The sequence below is a fragment of the Opisthorchis viverrini genome (genome assembly GCF_000715545.1).
Source record: "Opisthorchis viverrini unplaced genomic scaffold opera_v5_246, whole genome shotgun sequence".
Taxonomy (NCBI): Eukaryota; Metazoa; Platyhelminthes; class Trematoda; order Opisthorchiida; family Opisthorchiidae; genus Opisthorchis; species Opisthorchis viverrini.
This window is the reverse complement of record NW_008751902.1, coordinates 600,062-618,802: the sequence shown is the minus strand read 5'-3', so window position 1 is coordinate 618,802 and position 18,741 is coordinate 600,062. Positions and strand designations below refer to the sequence as shown.

The window sequence follows — 18,741 nt, the reverse complement described above, 5'->3', positions numbered from 1 at the left end:
ATACATCTGTGTGTGTAAATTGTTCTCCGCAGCAGGCAGTGATATGTCATCACATTTCATTCGCGTGTGACTCGCGAAACATCACTCCGACATTGACAATGTCGGAATACTTGTCTACTAATGAACAGTCGGGCTAATTACGTTACCAGTCATGTATCCCCCTGAAATATTTTACACTTTTTAAGTCACGAGCCCAACAGCTGTAGGTGAGAGGTTGCCGTAGAGGTGTGTAGTTCCCGAAAAGCTGACGAGATCGTTCTTCTTGATTGGGAGCAATAATGCTGGCAATTTAAGACTTAGTAATCTGTTTTTGCCTTTTTTGGGACCAACAGTTTTGTGAGAACGATAAAATTTATGTGAACACGTATAAACGGTTCTAGATGGTGACGCAAGAAAACAGAGAACTTGGAGTGCCGTTTATTGGTACGCAACCCAGGGAATTAATTCACAGTGAAGGCACAAATTGGATGACCAACTTAACCTAATTATGTGAAATCAACAGTTATGTATTTTGGAGCCCGAAAGCAAACAGATTTTAGTATGATTGGATGGTGCACTCGAGAGCCGTTGCTTCACAAAATTTAGTTGAAATGAAAGCAAAGCACATGAACTATCCTTGTTATTTCTGACAGTAACTGACATTTCCACGAGGGAATAACATGATTTGTGTGACGGACGTAAAACAACCCAGAATATCACGTGCTTTGCTGACTTTACCATTCGCCGTTCTCCATAACTTTGTCCTTGCCGGCAAGAGTGAGCCATTGGCTTGTTCGCTAAACGATCGTGCTTTTTAATCGTAAAAGTAACCCAGGTTAATCACATCACAAACTATCAACGATGTAATAATTTGTTAGGCGCCTATAGTGCACTTGAGTGACAGTTTGATAAGAGCTCGCCATTTGCGCTGACTGGGTTACTTGTTATGTAGCGCCAAAGACCGGTAAACAAGACGTGCTTTATCTACCCAATCAGAATTATATGGATAAATCTACAGGCAGGAAACCTATGAGATTTCAATTAAATATCAACGTTCAGAGGCCATTGCTGTTGTTTTCGTTATTTGCCAGGACTAACAGTAAAGTACACTCAAATAGTAGTCCGGTGCCCGTCATCTAGCATTTAAATGCCGCTGTTTTATCCCGACTCAGCAATTGGTTGTCGATCACAATCTTTAGCGAGTAGATGCACACATATCCTTTCTCACGATGCTGACACAACATTAGAAACGCTGTTGAAGCATGTCTGATTCACCGAAAGCCGATCTCATTTCGAACTCACAATGACTTTGACACTTATAATATTCACCAGAAAATAGCGCTCTATATCGAGGAAACATATTGATGTGTTATTCGACATTTCACGACGTACATTTTATGACGTTTGCATTGCATTAGGCACTAGTGAACCACGGCTAAAAAAACTGTAGGCTAAAGTGTAACCCGGGGACTTGCATGCTGATAAACTTCTGACAAGAAACCAATTCAAAATGCTGCGCTAAACAGTGAGCAGCACTCCAAATGTCCAATTTTCACCACCCTATTTTTAATTCTTGCTACAAAGCTAACAGTACCACCACAAGCAGCAGCACCAGATTTGGTGACTAGCGTAATCCATGCTTTCCTAGGCGCGAGTGCGAAAAATACATCCATGAGCGCTCTAAACATTCTGTTGTTCATAAATGCGAAAAAGTTTCCATAGCTCACTACGTTTTCCCGCAATCTAGATTAACTCTGCTTGAACTGAGACTCAAGACATTGATCGTCAAGCGACCGATAATAAAATGGCCTAGGCCTTAGTCACAAAGACGGAAGTTCACTGAAACCATATTGTTCAACCGTTTTATACCTGTTTTTTTCGCTTCGGAAGACCGGAGTGTTAATCTGGTGTACCATAATTTTAATTATTGCTGACAATAATTTATACTCAAATTATTCACATAAATTACAACGTTTTATACGCTTTGCGGTGGTGTGTGAGATGCATTTGTTAGGCACCTCTGTTGTCCTTAATGCTCATCACCGAACACGAGTTATCCAGAGTTAATGGAGGACAGAATACAATTCAGTTGAATCTGCCTGTACGAAAGGTCTATATGAAAGTCTCACGTACAAGTTTGTTGAACTGCTCAGAATGAGTTCAACGAAATTCCCTGTTGTGTGCACATTGTTTTCATAGAATGCACGAAAATAAATCTGTTTCGAACAGCCTCTGTTTGTTCCAGGTATCATGTTATGCTTTATATTTCGAAAATTCCATGCGAGGTTTCACAGTCCACTGAAAGGGAAAATACATATCCCTGTCATGTGATTCAGTGTAGTTCGTGTGCAATTAGCCCCATGATCAAGACATATACCATGTTGTGCATCACATCACATGCAGTTAGCCCACATCCTTCTAGCAGTATTGCAACTTTCAAAGTCGAAATGTTAAAAAATGGTCAAAATTCACAGTGGTGTTTGTTCGTATAGTGATCAGGTGAACAAAACTAACAACATGTTTCAATTGCTTCTACTTTGGTACAGATTTCAGGACTTACATTTTTTGTCCGACGTACGTCACAAAATATTCGCGGGCGAAGATTTGAATCTAACTTCTAGTGGTAAATTGGTATGGGTTAGCCCAAGTTTACAATTACTACAGAAGTGTAGTTCCAGCTTAATCACACTGAACAAACAGTAGTGTCTTTGAATTAATTTTAGAAATGATCAGGTATTATTACTTCACCGTCACCTTTCCAACTGGGCGAGTAAGAATTGCAGCTAAATGCGCTGATGACCAGTGAATGATTTTTATGGGAAGCTACAGGAATCAGGATGACTGGCGTGGCCAAAATTTAAAGAATACTCCTCTGTGGCCAGTCTTTTTGAACAGTGACTAGGCCGGATTTTAGTCCAAACGGTCTAGTGCATTACTAGATCTTCAACGCTGTGCATTACTAAATTCCCAACGCTATGTTGACAAGAAGTCATCTCCCCATATTTTCAGTTTTCTCGTAATAGCTTCTTTATTTTGTGGTACCGATAATGAGTGGCAGTGAGTACAAAAACGTTGAAGGCACTAACCTATTCATGGATCCGATCGGATCTGATTTGTGCCGGAGTTCAAAAAGGCAAGACCATTTATATCGCATTGTTGATCTTATGCTGCGATATCTTTAACGGGTCGATCGTTTGCAAACATTTCACAAAACGCAGCCCATTGTTCTAACGCTGCAAATTTTATCGAATGATTCCCGTCACACGACACTTTCACCTAAAGGAAAATTTTCTAATTGAGAAGGTGTGTATACTGGGTAATTGTGTCGCGATGGAAACGACGCAAATTTGGTCAGGATTTAGGACCACATCGTCGTCAAAAATCAATGAGAATACGCTGAATATTTCGTGTGTGCATAATAATTTATTTTCACCCGCCGTATTACACAACTGCGTGCAAGCGAATAGAATCTCTAATATGGCTGACTGCACCAACAGGTGGACCACTGTAGACTCGAGGATCGGTGTATATCAGGTACCAAGAAGACGGAGATGAACTTGTCAAGATAAACACCTGGATATGAGCTAATACTCTGATGAACTGCGCCTTGAATGTCAACCTGGTCATCTTGTGAAGAGCTTGTGTACATCTCTAGCCGATTGTTTAGAAACTGACATTCTTGCCCTGCGGTTATGCACACTGCAGTCAACTGTGAAAATTTAAAACGCATCCTCGGAAGAATCTGAATAACCATTGTGATTTAATGGACTCGGCGAAACGAGTAATCCCCTGAAGCCAAAAACAGCTCTTTCATACTCTAAAGCCACCAATAAGAAACTAAACCAACAAACGCTATGAACGTCAGAACGCCACTGACCAAGTAGTCTATTTTATTCCTATGTGGGGAATGATCAAACTAGAATGATTTTTTGGAAAGTTACCAAGATTTTTTGAGTACATTAGTGTATGTGCTGCAGTTGATTTGTCTTCCACAAGCAAGCTTAAAAATGAATTTGAACCCCATAACTTCCATTCACTTCATTCTAAACACTGACCGCTTTCTGAATTTAATATAAATAATAATACAATATATAACATGATCGTTACGAATAATATGCAGAAATGACCTTATATTGAACTTGCATTCAAAAAATATGTTCTCTGGGGAACAAGCAGTGTGAAATGTCATACAGAAACGTGTCTTCTGAGTAAATCAACCACTTAAAAGTAAATTTCTAAGCGTAATTAAACTACATGGTAATAACAATTGTTCCGGTGAAATTTTCCCGCCTGATGTGAACGTTCTAATGATTTTCCTGGAATGTGGTGACATTAGCTGTTAACTTACGATGTTATTATAAAAGAATTTCGTTAGTCCAGAACGACAAAGGTTAGTAGGCGGAGAAACTCCTCTGAAACAACTCGCAGGTTAACACACCTGCGTACCAATACGTTTTTCCTGTGTACGTTTCAGTGAACGACTTTGTCCCTATCAAATAAATGCATATTTTTACACCCTTATCGAGTTTTAGGGAAAAAAACAGTGCAGCTGCTTGTTGAGGAATTGGTTAGACCTAAAAGGACGATCCGAAGTTAGTCTCATATGGCATGTATGGCATGCTTGTGCAGTAAAGATCCTTGGGCGCTCTTTATTCGAAATGTTACTATTCTGCCCAAAATGCTGCAAGTAATTTTTTCAAAAGAGGAATTTCGTTTCTCTCTGCACTAATAAATGTGCTTCAACGTATGTTAATGGCCTGAATGAAAGTACTTTAAGACTAACTAAGTCACAACAGGTCTCAAATAGCGGCGCAACACTTCAACAAACAGAAGACTAAGGAATCGTCATTATTCTTTGTAACACACTCTTTTGAGACACTTGTAATGTGGTCCCAGTAAGTGCGTAAGATAGGTTGGAGGGTAGCAGCCACTTTTTGGAAAACTCAATGTAACGTTGGCGTTTCAACTGTCATAAGAACCATCTTGCGCAATTCGAGCAGAACCTAGAAAGTCTCAATAGAATATTAGAACTTGGGAGTAGACCGATATTTGAGAAGGATGCAGTCACTTTATTACAACTTTTTCCTGGAAATTGTCCATTATCATATAATAGAAAACTGCGAGTTAAGTTACATCAGCCTATACGCACCTATATGTGGACGCTTCATGACTTTCCTAATGAGCCAGGCGCTAAAAACAAAGTCAAATCTGATTGTCGTTTGCCGAGACTGGGGTGTTAAAACACTGTCAAAAATACGAGCGCTACAGTTTATAAGATTTTCCTTCAGGATTTGTCGGAGTTTTGCAATTCTTGTAAATACCTATGGATAAAACAGGAAGCAATCAAGAGTGCGTTACGGGGTAAATTAACAGAAATTTGATTATATGGATTCATGCTCTCATTAGAGAAAATATTACACTTTTAATACATATATATAACATAGAGCACTTAAATTAATATTTAGAAACCGAAAGACATGTTCTTCTAAAGCACCTCCGAAACCGAATTAAGACCAGTGAACTTGTTGTCTTGAATTCCAGTACGGGAGGGGTTGCGGAATACTGGTAGCCCAAGTAGGCTCACCAGTTTTTCTGCTTACTTTTCGAGCAGGTCCCCTACCTTACCGGGCGTGTATTTTGCTCCTCCGACAAGAAGGGTGAGCATCTTATCAGTAATTTAGCAGCGATCAATTGACGCCCCATTAGTAAGTTATAAAATTAAAACAAACTAGCCCTTTATCAACGTGATCGGAGCCACCAATTAGAACGTCCGGCTCCAGTAGTGTCACGAAAGTCTGACATCTGCAGGAGTGTCTTGAGATGACAAATAATGCATAAGAAAACACCAAGACTACGGTTTTTGTACATATTTGCTACTAGTTCCTTTTTTTCGAAGGGTTACTTCATGCTACAATTTTATTCCTGCAGAAAATAATTCAGTTATTATTCAAAATTATTCAGGCAAAGTTTGGTCTTTTAGGTTTATGGCGTCCAACAAAACTTGACCTCCTTTCCGACAGAAAAACTCCGTTTTCTTCTAACTTCCGACATCATAATTCATTCATTATTCTGTGTGTGTACCGAAAACAGGACATAGATGTGTTGATTATGATCATTAACAAAAGTATACGTCTCTACCAATAGGCAGCTTAATCTGCTTGATCATTTTTCACTTGCACCACTTTCCCCCTAAAAGTTTAATTACTAACAAAATCACCTACTGTTGTCTCAGAAAACGGTGGTAAACCATTTAAACCTATCCGTATACTCTTCTGTTTTCAGTCGATTGATATAACTTGTAGTCACCGCTAAGTTACTGTTGCAAGCCTTTTGGTTCACATATATAGAGTCCGTTACCTCACCTTTCGCACAAAGGACAGACACGTTTGCTTCCAATAGACAGTTGACGCTACCGAGTGACTGCGTAACATCCAGGATTGATTCTACCAAGTTAACTAAAAGTTGCTCTTATCTTAGAAGCCGGGTTTCGACGAGCACATTGTTGACTTTACAGCGTTAGCCACCTGAGAGATCTGGATTGAAGTGGCTTATCACCCGCCGGAGATTTTAGTAATTGCAGACTGAAATAGGAAGCTTATCCCACATTTATATAGCAACCTTACACATGCAAAATGACTTATTTGTCTAAGTGTTGCTTAACTGTATAACTCGGTGTAAGAAGCAGCAGTCTGCTTTTGTTGCCGCATGCAAGTTAGTCGAAAACTCACCCAAATACGGCTTTAGAAGAATAACGTCTAACCGATGACAATCAAGTAAGTGCTGTTAAAGGGTACGTTTGCACGTGCTGTGAGTAAACTTTTCGTCTGTCACTTGTGTTTAATTGAAAATGTCAGCGCTTTATTCAGGACGACGTACCATCGAATTAGAGGGCTATATTTAGCTCCAATTCCGTCAGAAATGGACAACCGCATGTAATTTCCCGTTTGTTCTACAAATGAATGCAAGGATATATTCCTTTCCATAATACTCAGGTTTTGTATCGTGAGAGTCCATTTGCTTATAAGGCATTTGGTACTACATCCAAGAAAACAATAAGCTAGTTCCCAATGTTGCAGTTTTCAGTGTACTTTCTGGCATGGCTTGGAAAGCTGCTCAGTAAGAGGTCTGCTATCGTTCAGCTGTAACAGCCTTGCAATGCCTAGCTTCCATGCCATCCGAAAGAAGCACAAGTTCTGGGATAGCGCCAGGTTGCCCAAGACTAGACAGGGGAAGTCGAGAGGCAGGGGTCGGGTTCGAATCACAGACCTTCCGGATAGTAAGGTCAAACTTCAACCACTTGAGCTGTTTCGCCCCGATAGAAAACCACATGTGTAAGATGGAATTGTTATTGTTGTGGAATAACCCTCTCTTTTGTGGGATTACATCTGTTCTAAACAAAAGGCCAAACTGAACAAATAGTTGATGAGAATGAAACGTGTGTGCTATAGCTCTGAAAGCCTGCATGGAAGTAATACGTATCAGACTCTGTAACCGGATGTTAACCCGCTTATTTCTACAGAATTCTGACACATTTAAATCATTTACATCGGCATTAGAAAAGATCACTGCAAGTAACTCATTAGTATTTTTTCACGTTAAATATTTGGTCACTACCTCTTCAAATTAGCATGTTGAAAGTCCCGTGGGTATTATCAAAGCACTTAAGTACAAGTGAGTAGAAGTGAGAGTTACCAAATGATCTACAGTTTTCATGTCTATCTATAATCATTCAGTTCATCCAATCCACTCTATCGCTATTCTCTAGTCGGAAGCAGATATTTTGTGGCAAACCTGTATCAAACACGTGGTCCTGTCAATCAATCAGTGCCCCTTTATTGGGGTTGAATAACCGCTGTGGATGCAATACCGCCTACCATTTCTTACACTTCCTGTCTTTTATCAACTACTAAGATCCATTGTTCATCTCTTACATGAGAAAAATGATCGTATTTTTCAAAACATTATGCAGATTTTTTTAATTGCTTGCATATGTTAGCCAAAAACACGCAATATTCTCACTCGACATAGTTTCTATTCATATTTGGGACAATTTGTTCACCAACATGTTTACTAATTAACGTTAGGGAGATTTAGACTCTTACATGTTCTGCTGATATCGCTAGTCATTCACTTCAACTATATGGTAAAGCCGTCTTCAAATTTGTAACAAGCTATCACCAATCCAAAATTACTCCCGAATTGTGTTTGCAAACCCGCACTGATCAATTAGTTAAATGGTCAACCTTTAAATGTCGTAGTCCAAAAGTATGGGGTTTTTTACTACTCGAGGTAAGGATTCCAGGAAAACCGTCACCCTGTCAAGGGAACTGATAAAATATGGGATGAATCCATGGGAAACATATTAGGAACTATTATCCAATCAACTGAAACATAAACCTTCCGCTATGGGAGGAAAGGCGCCGATGAATTTCCAAAGCCCTTTTACGTGAAACATCTACAAAATGCATAACTGCTAAATGTTGTTAATTATGCTTTCTGTCTGGTAATCATGCTATTGATAGGCTCTCTTGGCCAAACGGTTAAGTGTTCAGACCACTGGGCGGAAGGTTGTGGGTTTAAGTTTTCATGACGTTTTGTGAGTTGCGCACTGCTGGTGATTCCCCATAGGAACATTCGTACGGTCTTCCTAGGTTTTTAGTACAAACGGACTTAGCTTACAGGACCAAATCTCCGTTGCCAAATTTTGACCTACCCCACATTACTTGTCAGAGTGAAGGAATAAAATTCACTAGTTTCTATGGCTTCGTCATGCGCAAAAATAAATAAATGAATAAATAAATAAATAATAAAAATAAATAAGTTTACGCTTTATTACCTTATAATTGCTCATCTGTCATCGGCGAAAGAGAAGGCGCTCGCGAATTTTTCGACTATTATTGGCATCAAAAATTTTTATCACAACCATGAAGACCTCATCACATGTGCACGTACCTCACTAAACCCGCAAACAAGGCTTGGAGCCCAATCACAGTTGTGTACAACTGGTACTCAGCTGATTCATATTTTTATGGTGCCCAAGATACAGCTTTGTTATCAGGATCACACTGATTGTCACTCAGCTGAGATGGCGAATGAAAATTTGATAAGAATCTCATCACACGAAGCACTGCCGAAAACACACAACCAACCGTATTTTGCAAACAGTAAATTAAAAATAAACTTAGTACATAACAGGAGATCTTTCTTAAAAATATCAATCCCAAATGAATCTGTTTGGGCACTGTTCACTGTCTTAAATCAATTGGAAAAGGTTTGGAACCGAATGAGAAGTCATCGTTTCAGAAGAGCTTGATAAACAATCGGTAGTTTTTATTTGGGCAACGTTTCGCTTTTGACACAAAAGCTTCATCAGGCCAAGTGAGCAGGTCACCAAATTGGCCAGGTTATAAGGCAGACGGGGAACCAATCAGCAAGTTAATCCTCTTCGGATTTTCACAATAGATCCGTGTTGAGTGTCAATTAATGGCTCTTATCGGTTAGTGAAGTTGTCAAAATCTTGCTTTGGTGGATTGCAGGTGGCGCTCAAGTTAATTCTGATCGGGTTTGGTTCATTAATCTTCCACTTCAGGGTTCTTCAGTTGATGATTCACCTCGGTTGCCACTGGCTGATTTTTTCTGGTCTTTGTGGGGTCGTGAGAGCTCCGGCAGTCAACATTTTCTAAATCTATTTTGTGTCCCGTGTCGAGTGCGTGTTCCGCAATCGCCGAGTCTTTCAGTAACGCTTGATATTCATCTGCATTTCTCGGCGGCCTGTTTATTTTTCTCCTATGCTCTCCGACTCTGATGTGTATTTCTCTGGCCGTCTGTCCTATGTAAACCTTGGTGCGGTCATTACACTGAATTTTGTAGACACAGTCCCTGGTTCTGTTTGCCGGGAGGCGATCCTTCGATTGCAACAGTGCAGAGCGCAGAGTGTTCCCCCTCTCGAAAGCTACTCTTGCGTTAGCCGTGTTTAGAATTCTTCGAATTACCTCCGATGTCCGTGGTTTGTACGGAATAACAGCTGTTCCGATCCATTCCCTGTTGGGTTTCGCTACCGGTACCAACACCCTTCGCAATTGACGCCTAATCAAGCTAGCTGGATATCCACTACGCCGAAGTTTGTTCTTTACCTCAATTTGGGCCGCTGTCCAATCAGCTTCTTCTATGCACAGAGCCTTTACACGCCTAAACATTGATGAGACAATACTGGCAAACAATGAATTCGGATGGGCGGTCTAGTAGTTTAAAACTGCCCAGCTTCCAGCTGGCAACCAGCCCTCGTGCGTCCTTCGGATAGCATGGCAGCTAGGCACCGAAAGGGTGCTATAGCTGAACAGTTGTCTTTCTTTTTTAAGTTCTAAAATCCCAAGGTGAAAATAGGCAAACAGAACCAGGGACTGTGTCTACAAAATTCAGTGTAATGACCGCACCAAGGTTTACATAGGACAGACGGCCAGAGAAATACACATCAGAGTCGGAGAGCATAGGAGAAAAATAAACAGGCCGCCGAGAAATGCAGATGAATATCAAGCGTTACTGAAAGACTCGGCGATTGCGGAACACGCACTCGACACGGGACACAAAATAGATTTAGAAACTTTTGAGGTTTTGAGGCGAGGACTACGGTCCACGCCACACAGACTGATCGCCCAAAATAGAACTGCAAGCACGGTTCATTAATTTTCGCATTCTGGAAGCAGATGCATCTACCTACGGATACACCTGCCCTTAAATGCTGAGGCCTCAAAAAGTTACACTCAGCGGAAAATACTTAGCAAAAAACAAATACTACCCAGACCACCAAACCGCTCGTTACAAAGGGCGGTACTTTTAGTTTGGAGTGTCGATATGCAAAAATCGGTTTGCAGCGTCAGACCTCTGTCTTCAATCTGTTTTTCTTCAAAGTTCCGAGCAAAAAGTCATTTTATAGTAGCTGAAGTCCTGTGGCAAAACCGAACAGGATAGATCGCTTAGCTTCTTTCCATATCTAGAGCCCGTATGTTTTCGCAAATGTAACAGCATGTTTTTAGGAAAACCTTAAAATTGGTTCAGCATACAAGTGAGAGTTATAAATGCCTGCATAAATGTAGGTTAAAGTCTCGTCACTCAGGTGTCAATTTTTGCTTTTACAGTCAAAATAAATGAAATAATGTATACCGTTGCATAGTTCATTCACACTTGCCTGACGGGCAGAACAATTAGGTAGGCTGTGCTTTAATACGACAGATGGATGTGTCATCTAAAACGTGCAAGAACCTGCAGGTTGTTGAAACTCAGCACGGTCACACCTCTGCTTCCTAGGTTGGAGGAACGGATGCAGAAAAAAGCATCTTGGACTAAGCGCTGGAGAGGAATATTTTTTATCAAAATAAAAGCAGCGTATGACTAAATAGTATTTAGCAAAATCCTTTGATGTTTGTAGAGGCCGATGTTTGTATGGCAGTCGAACATGTTACCAGACAGCTCTTCTCCGCGGCAGTTATTACGTTTTGATTTTTTCATTACGATGCTAAAAAGTGCCCCACGTTTTGGTGTCATACTGCAGTACTGCCAAATGGACTGGTGCAGCAGCATCTGTTATTGTGAACCATCACAGTATTTTCCCAATATAGAACTGCAGCCAGAGCAATATGCTGGACTAGATCTCAAGACTAGAAAAGAAATATATTACATGTGTTTTGGTTTGTTTGAATGGGTGTGCAAGGCATGAAAACTATTCAGTTTGTTATTCCACTATCTGATTTTCTTTTCCTTTAAAATCTAATGCGATGGTTCAAACTTCATCACTCATGCATTACACTTTGCTGAGGCTTCTCTTTTCCCTTTCATGAGGTGCTTGTATTGTTTTCTGGAAGCATGAGCAACCATCTAGTTTTTATTGTTTACCAATGTGCATTTATATCATCTTCGGAATCTTTGTCTCCCAAAATCAGTTATTTTCTAATTTGCTTTACGTTTGTGTACGGGATTACAATGTCAAGTTTTATGGCAGGAGAACGGTAATAAAGTTTTTGTTTTGAGAATATACATTTGCCTGACTATTTTTTGACAGATTGTTAGTTGGTTGGAACCGTTGGTGCTGCCGAGACAGAGGAGGAGTTAATACGTATATGGTAGTACCCCGAACAGAGACCATCCATGGTAGACGGCCCAAAAATTGGGAGGATCACCTCTGTTAGGCCAAGCACTTACTACCGATCACACGAACAAGACATCACGAACGGTGCACTAAAATGTCTTTTCGCATGGTAACAAAACACTTGAAGATTAATTGCTCAGCTTAGCCAAAAGACTAACAGTGACACGATTCGCCAATAACCCCCATGATTGTATAGTGGCGTTCCATCATACTGAATATGGATTAATATCAACTCACAAAACCTCCGGTTTGACTTTTTGTTAATATAAACATTACCAGTCTGCACATCCCAGTAGAAAATCTATTGCACTCACTTTAAAGGGTTAACATACATCAGGATTAATTTGTTGTTGGAACACCACTACAGCACTCAAGGTTTATCAAGCTGAAATTGGTAGCCGCAATTAGAACATGTATTTACCACACGCAACCATTTCTCCACTTATTTGTTTACTTTACCACAGAAGAAATATAAAACTTGCATCCCGATCTTTGATGAGAGGGCAACTTAATCTGGATTAATACTAGTTGATCCAATGCGACATCTTACTTGCGTGAAGTAGAATTTTTCAGAGGTACAGTCTCCCAAAAGCGGACATACTTATATTAAAAGCAGCTTTGTTTACACTGAATGCCTGAGAAAAATCCGTGTGAATGACTTATTCTTACAGGTGTACCTGCAATAGCTTAAGTGTGGATCCATTACTTATGATGGATGAACTGGTTTAACAATTATTTAATTTCTATAAAGTGACTCCAAACCAAATACTGCACCGAACTTTCACGGAAAAAATTAAAGCAAATCTGGAGTAGGTCTTTTGGCACTTATATCTGTACAGCATTTGGTAGCAGCAAAACTGTTGCGCCATAAGAACTTGTAGCTAAATGCCGTGTGATCAGTGTACCTTGAGTGTAGAAAGCTATTTATCATCAATACGACTCATTGGCAGTCTGTATCATACAAACTTTGGTCCTGAAATCAATAGTGGCCAAATTTCAGTGCTCGCACATTGAATTATCTATCGTGAATTGCGATTATCTAATGCTCAGCTTTATTCTCAATTCCCCCACTAAATAGTCAAATAACAGTGCTGTATTTAAGCACCAATTTATCAGCTCCCCCCTCCAATGAATGGCTACCTACACCATCTCCTCAAATCATCTGTGAACGAAACTGGCAGCTAGAACCACTGTACAACATCTCCACAGTTGTACACTGTCTGTTGCCTCTAATGGCTTCCCAGTAGTTCACTCAACGATAACCGAGACGCTTGGTGACCCCACTTTCATTATACTGTATGTTTTTTCCGCTTCTCAGCCATTTTTGTATTCTGTCTCACCTTTGGACCTATTGATCTGTACCAAACCCTTAGAATTTCGTTCAACTTTTCTAAAATACAGTAGCAAGTGTTTGGCTAGTATTCAAAAATATAGGTTTGTGAGATGCGAAAAAGGTTCGTGCGTCTGAATGCGCAATCATTGTAACCAGTAGGTAGCATTTGGCCCCATGAAATATCTTTGTGCCAGATTTTAGAGGCTAATTGGTTGAAGTAAGCTGAGGATTTCTCTAAAGCAGGCTCTCAATTTTCTATACCAGTGCTCTTCAGTCGAGTAGAGTATTGAAGCAACAACTGCATTTTTGCATTCTGAGACACAGAAATAAGGGATAAAATGGTTTTTCAGGTTTCTGTACAGTCGTACATTTGGCGCTCCATGAGGGTTCTACTCTGCCTGAACGCTTGTTAAGCATAAAATAGAAACAGGTAAAGTCATTTGTCTCTTTTTGTCCTGTTTTTTTTCTTCCAGGATATTCTTACACTTTATATCTAGCTAAAATTGCATGACCTTAGCCAGTAACCTTCTGCTGACAAAATAAATCGTCCGGTAGAAAATGCATAGCTTGTCGCTTAACAGCTGCGGTTTTTAAGAGTTTCTCACTGCGTGGTACCGCACGCACCCACGTTTCTTCCACCATTAGTCGGTAGTTATTAAACATACTTTGGCTGACCATGCCCTGAGGACTACAGGCCCTCAGGACTACTACTACTTAGTTACACTGAGCAAGAAAACAAGTACGGTAACAATGATAAACATTTATAAGGTTAAAATCTTGATATGAAAATTATCACTGATCTTGAGTCCATAGGTTGCCTTTGACAAGAATCAAACGCACGGTGCCGATCGCATTTAACCCTCTTGCTAACATCCATTAGTTTATCTATGGAGCATATATTTCGGGAATTTATATTTTTAGGAAAAAGTACTTTTCTGTTCACATAGTTAAAGAAGTTTTGCCGGATTTTCCCAAAACCTAAGGGATAAAGGCCACAAGACCAAATCAAAGAAAACCAACTTTCATTTGCTGGATCTTAAACTGGTCCAAAGCGACTTTAATCCAGCATTCAGGATAACTATGAGCTTATTCAATATGAAATGCATAAATTTAACAAAATATTATGATGTGTAACTGACTAACAGTTCACTTGAAATGAAAAATGGAAGTGTCCATCTGCTAATGAAGTAAGCCATCACGTTATATCCTCTCTGGTTGGATATCGCAAAAATATTTTTGCCACCTTAAGGCAATTTTTGATGCATGCTGACCTGTATTTTTCCTTCAATTAGCAGAAACACTCCGAAATTTTATACCCATTGGGAAAATCAGGGACTGTATTGTCATTAACATTATTTCTAACATTTTCACACATCAAAACTGCCCTTACCACTAGTTGTTATTAAATTAACCAGGTCTTTCCGCATTTAGTCTTTTTATATAACTCGACGATTTCTTGCATATTCGAACTGTATGAACCAAAATGGATGGTTTCAAGCCCTTTGCATGGTGCTCACTCAAGAGTATAGTTAGGAATGCCTTAATTAACTACAAATTCATAAATGCTTTGACGTCTTACCAGCGGCATTCAAACACACAAAGCGGACAAATTTTACTCTAAATTCATAATTTACCTGATTAATGTAGCACAAAAGAGCTGTCAAAGCTAACATCCTCAAACAAACAAAAGATACTTGGCCGTGCCATGATGTCTTGACATATGGGCTAAGCTAAGAGTAGCGGTGAGATTTTATCTGTAGGATCAAGCAGCCTTAGAAAACTGCATCTATGGTGTATTAGGACTCTCAAATGCTATTAGAATACCCCACTTTCCGGCGTTGAGTTCATGTCTACCGAGAGTTTTATGACAGGCAGGCGGTAAGATAGGATCAGTAACACCCTCAAGCTGAATGACCATGCTTCTGCATAATTTTCAGCACATAACAGCAGATATTCTGTAGCTGCGAGATTTATGAATGTTTTTGAAGAAGTGTTTGGCTATATTAAGTACCGTGCATCTCGCGATATTTAATTGAATACAAGTAGTGTCACTCAACGAGTATTCGGCTATAGAGCCTCATGACGAGCTTTACTGCCCTTTTTACTTTATTCCAGCTGTTTATAGCCTTCACTGAAGCAGAAGTCACAAGTCTCGGCTGCACATTCGACAAACAAACTCATTTAGCTACATATAAGCTTATTAAAGAATGCTGTGGCGAGCTGGCTCAGTGATCATAGCACTGATTTACTGACTCAATGGTTCGTGGTCCAAACCGGACATCTGTCAGTTAACTTCCCCTGTCTAGGCTACGGTGACCTGGAAGCATCCCAGCCTTCATTCTCACATCGGGCGGCTTGACAACTGAGCACTGAAATTGTGTTACAGCTGAACGATTTAAAGAAAGGCTACTGACATCGGCCCAAAGACGGGACATGGAAGGTCGGGGAGATTTCTAGCGGTCCTAGCGAACTGTGGGCATTGTGTCAAAGAGAGCTTAAGATAGGGATGATGAGATAGATTTTTTGTAAAACCTGAGTTTTCAAGCAGTAACTTTGAGAGTGAGGTCAACGGTAAAGGAGCACTTGGCATTTGTCACTAGTGCTTGTTCACGCGTCTTAAATGTAGAATCTACCGGTGGAGTATACGTTGGGACTTGTCACATGGGTGATACTAGAAATAAACAATTTCAGCTACATGGTGAGATCGATGGGAATTCATAGATCTAAACACACTTGAGTGTAGATGAGTGCGTCTATATTTGACTGCATTCTTCAGCAGTGTCTATTACAGGCTATAGAGTACACATGAACTACGACTTACACACTCTTCTGCCTATCCATCTTGGTTAGACTGTGGACTCCCTTGAAACCCAGCTGAATCCCTCGTTTATGATGTTCTTAAGAACAATGTGGTGAAATCATACGAGCGACGAAAACCAGAAATTTAGTTCAACGTTAGTCTCTCGGTAAAATTAAATTGTTACGCAAATGAAAGTAGAGGTGAAATTTCGAATGACTTGGGTTTAAGTAGAACACAGGGTTGAGGGAAACTCAAGGATTGTGCCAACCCGATGAGCCCAAAGAAGAGCGAAACCGGTCGTAAACTATCGAAGAGCTTTGAGAAACCTTATGCGTATTAAGTTAGAGTACTTTTTTCAGCAAGGACGACAGGGGACAAAACGCCTTCAAACTGAAAAAGATATGCCTGCGAAATTCCAACTACTTATTATATGAGAAACAGCATTGTTCCCAGGGTGTAGGAAAGTATAGCAAGTTAATCAGTGAAAACCACGATAACTGCAGCTACCGGAGTGGCAAAATACATTCCGCTTCACAAGTTACTAATGCATTTATCGGCCACTGCGCTACTTCCATTGTGGGTGTGAGTAATTTATTCAAAAAAATAGTCTGACTCACAGATCCAGAATTAAAACGACACTGTCATCGCGATAAAATACTTCATGCAGTTTCACGATGTTTTCGTGTTCAAGATTCGCCAATATATGTGCTTCTCTGTCAATATCAGCCACTTTTGTCCCTTGAGGGCTTTCACCATAAGTGGACGAGTTTGTAACCCTTTGCTTCATTATAAATTTGGCTGCAAAATGCTTCTTGGTTTTTCTACAAATACACCTATTCACATCAGCAAAATGGCCACTACGAATAGAAGTTTGTTAGTTGGTTGCTTGCTTTGAAATCGACATACTCTCCTATCTTTTCCCGAATATCATAAACTTCCTCCAGGCCATTTTGATTCACAACCGGCTTCTTAATTTCGTATAACTGGCAATAAATTTACCCTACCTGCTTCATTGCACTCATGTTTCACAAAGTTCGACAGTTCCATCTAGTAACGTGCACGATATCATATCATCGTTGGGTAAAACGAATATTCATCTTTCCGCCAACAGACTGTCCTTCAGTTCGACGCAAGGTTGTCAATGTGCAGGTCAAAATCAGTAAGATCAGGAGACGACCTGACCTATCACAGTTTTCTAGTAGGTCCAGCGAAGAAAAGCGCTTCATGACGATTCATGCCAACTCGAGTTTGCGGCGTGGTTGCGATTCCACTTTGTATCGCAGCTGGAACTCGGTGTGAACACGGGACAGAAGCCACCGCAAAAAAATAAACCAGACAAACCTCACAGATTCACTGTTGGATGCACAGGCTTCTATCTAGGGTTCGCTAGTCGGGTTTCAATGTCCCTCAGTAACTCCGTAAAAGGCTCAAAAGAAACGGGTGTAATACCCAATCGGGTTACGATGAACTCGTCCTTGAATATGGACATTTTGGCTATGCCACAAAAGGCGATGTTCCCTGGAGTGTTGGTACAACTGTTCATCGGCTCAGGAGAGCCTCACAGTGATACCACAGCACCTGAGTCAATACACGAAGCCCAAGGAAGCAAAAAGGGCAATTTAACCACGAAACATAGAAAAATGAAGGATCTGGGGGGTCCGAATTGGTTAGTATGCGTGCCCCGGCCACCAACCATCAAAGCGCTAGCCCGTGGTAGGGCACATTGTGTCCTCACTAACGAGAGGCCAGTGATGGCCGGACTGAAAGGAGTGGAGAGCGTTTCACAGTAGAACAAACTGCGTTGGAATCGCCAAGAATGGAAACAGACCAGTGCCCTTCACAGAACACTTCTGATCTTGGCAATCAAATACAGCGTGGAGTTACTAAATCTGATCACCCTATATGACGGCTGAACATCGCCCTTTACCTCGCCATCGGGTGTCACACAAATAATGATGATGCAGCTATTCACGTATTGCCTCCGATTTTTAACAAGCGTTCAGACACTCAACGTATCTTTTCATCGAACGATCGCCCGAAATCGCACTCGCAAAGACAGTCTTTAATTCCCGCCTGTGCTCCTGAGACGAAAGTACACGGTTGCTCCATCTGCGGGGATGGTTCGAAATGTTGGTGAAGTTTCTATATGGCCTTATCCATGGCCCTCCCACGCACTTTTACGATTCATTGCGTACGTGATCGACCCCCAAACTTTTGGCCCCGTTGACAGCTGCATAATAACTCCGCAGGAAAATGGATGGTCTATTATAATTCTGGAGAGGTTTGTTCTCAAATATCGCCTTAACCATTTTGCTATTATAAGGGATTTAACTCATCTGAGATCCCCTGAGTGAAGTTCCAGCACACACAATTTCAAGCTGATTGAATTTTTGTCTGTTAATCTTTCTGGTAAAGCATAGTAAGCTTCTTTATCTGTCACGGCGGGAATAAACGAAAGGATACCACGAGCCTATAAACCAAAAAATG

The 18,741-nt window shown here is 40.5% G+C and overlaps 1 protein-coding gene across 1 annotated transcript in view; it reads right to left on the bottom strand.

Annotated features, from left to right (window-relative positions):
* T265_08934 (hypothetical protein) overlaps nucleotides 1-17,156 on the bottom strand; it is a gene marked incomplete at both ends in the record, with an annotated part of 75,113 nt that extends 57,957 nt beyond the window's left edge. Inside the window, one exon of the mRNA XM_009174873.1 lies at nucleotides 16,872-17,156. Within this exon, the coding sequence (XP_009173137.1) occupies nucleotides 16,872-17,041 (170 nt within the window). The remainder of the gene's footprint in view (nucleotides 1-16,871) is intronic.
* Between the last annotated feature and the right edge of the window lie 1,585 nt (nucleotides 17,157-18,741).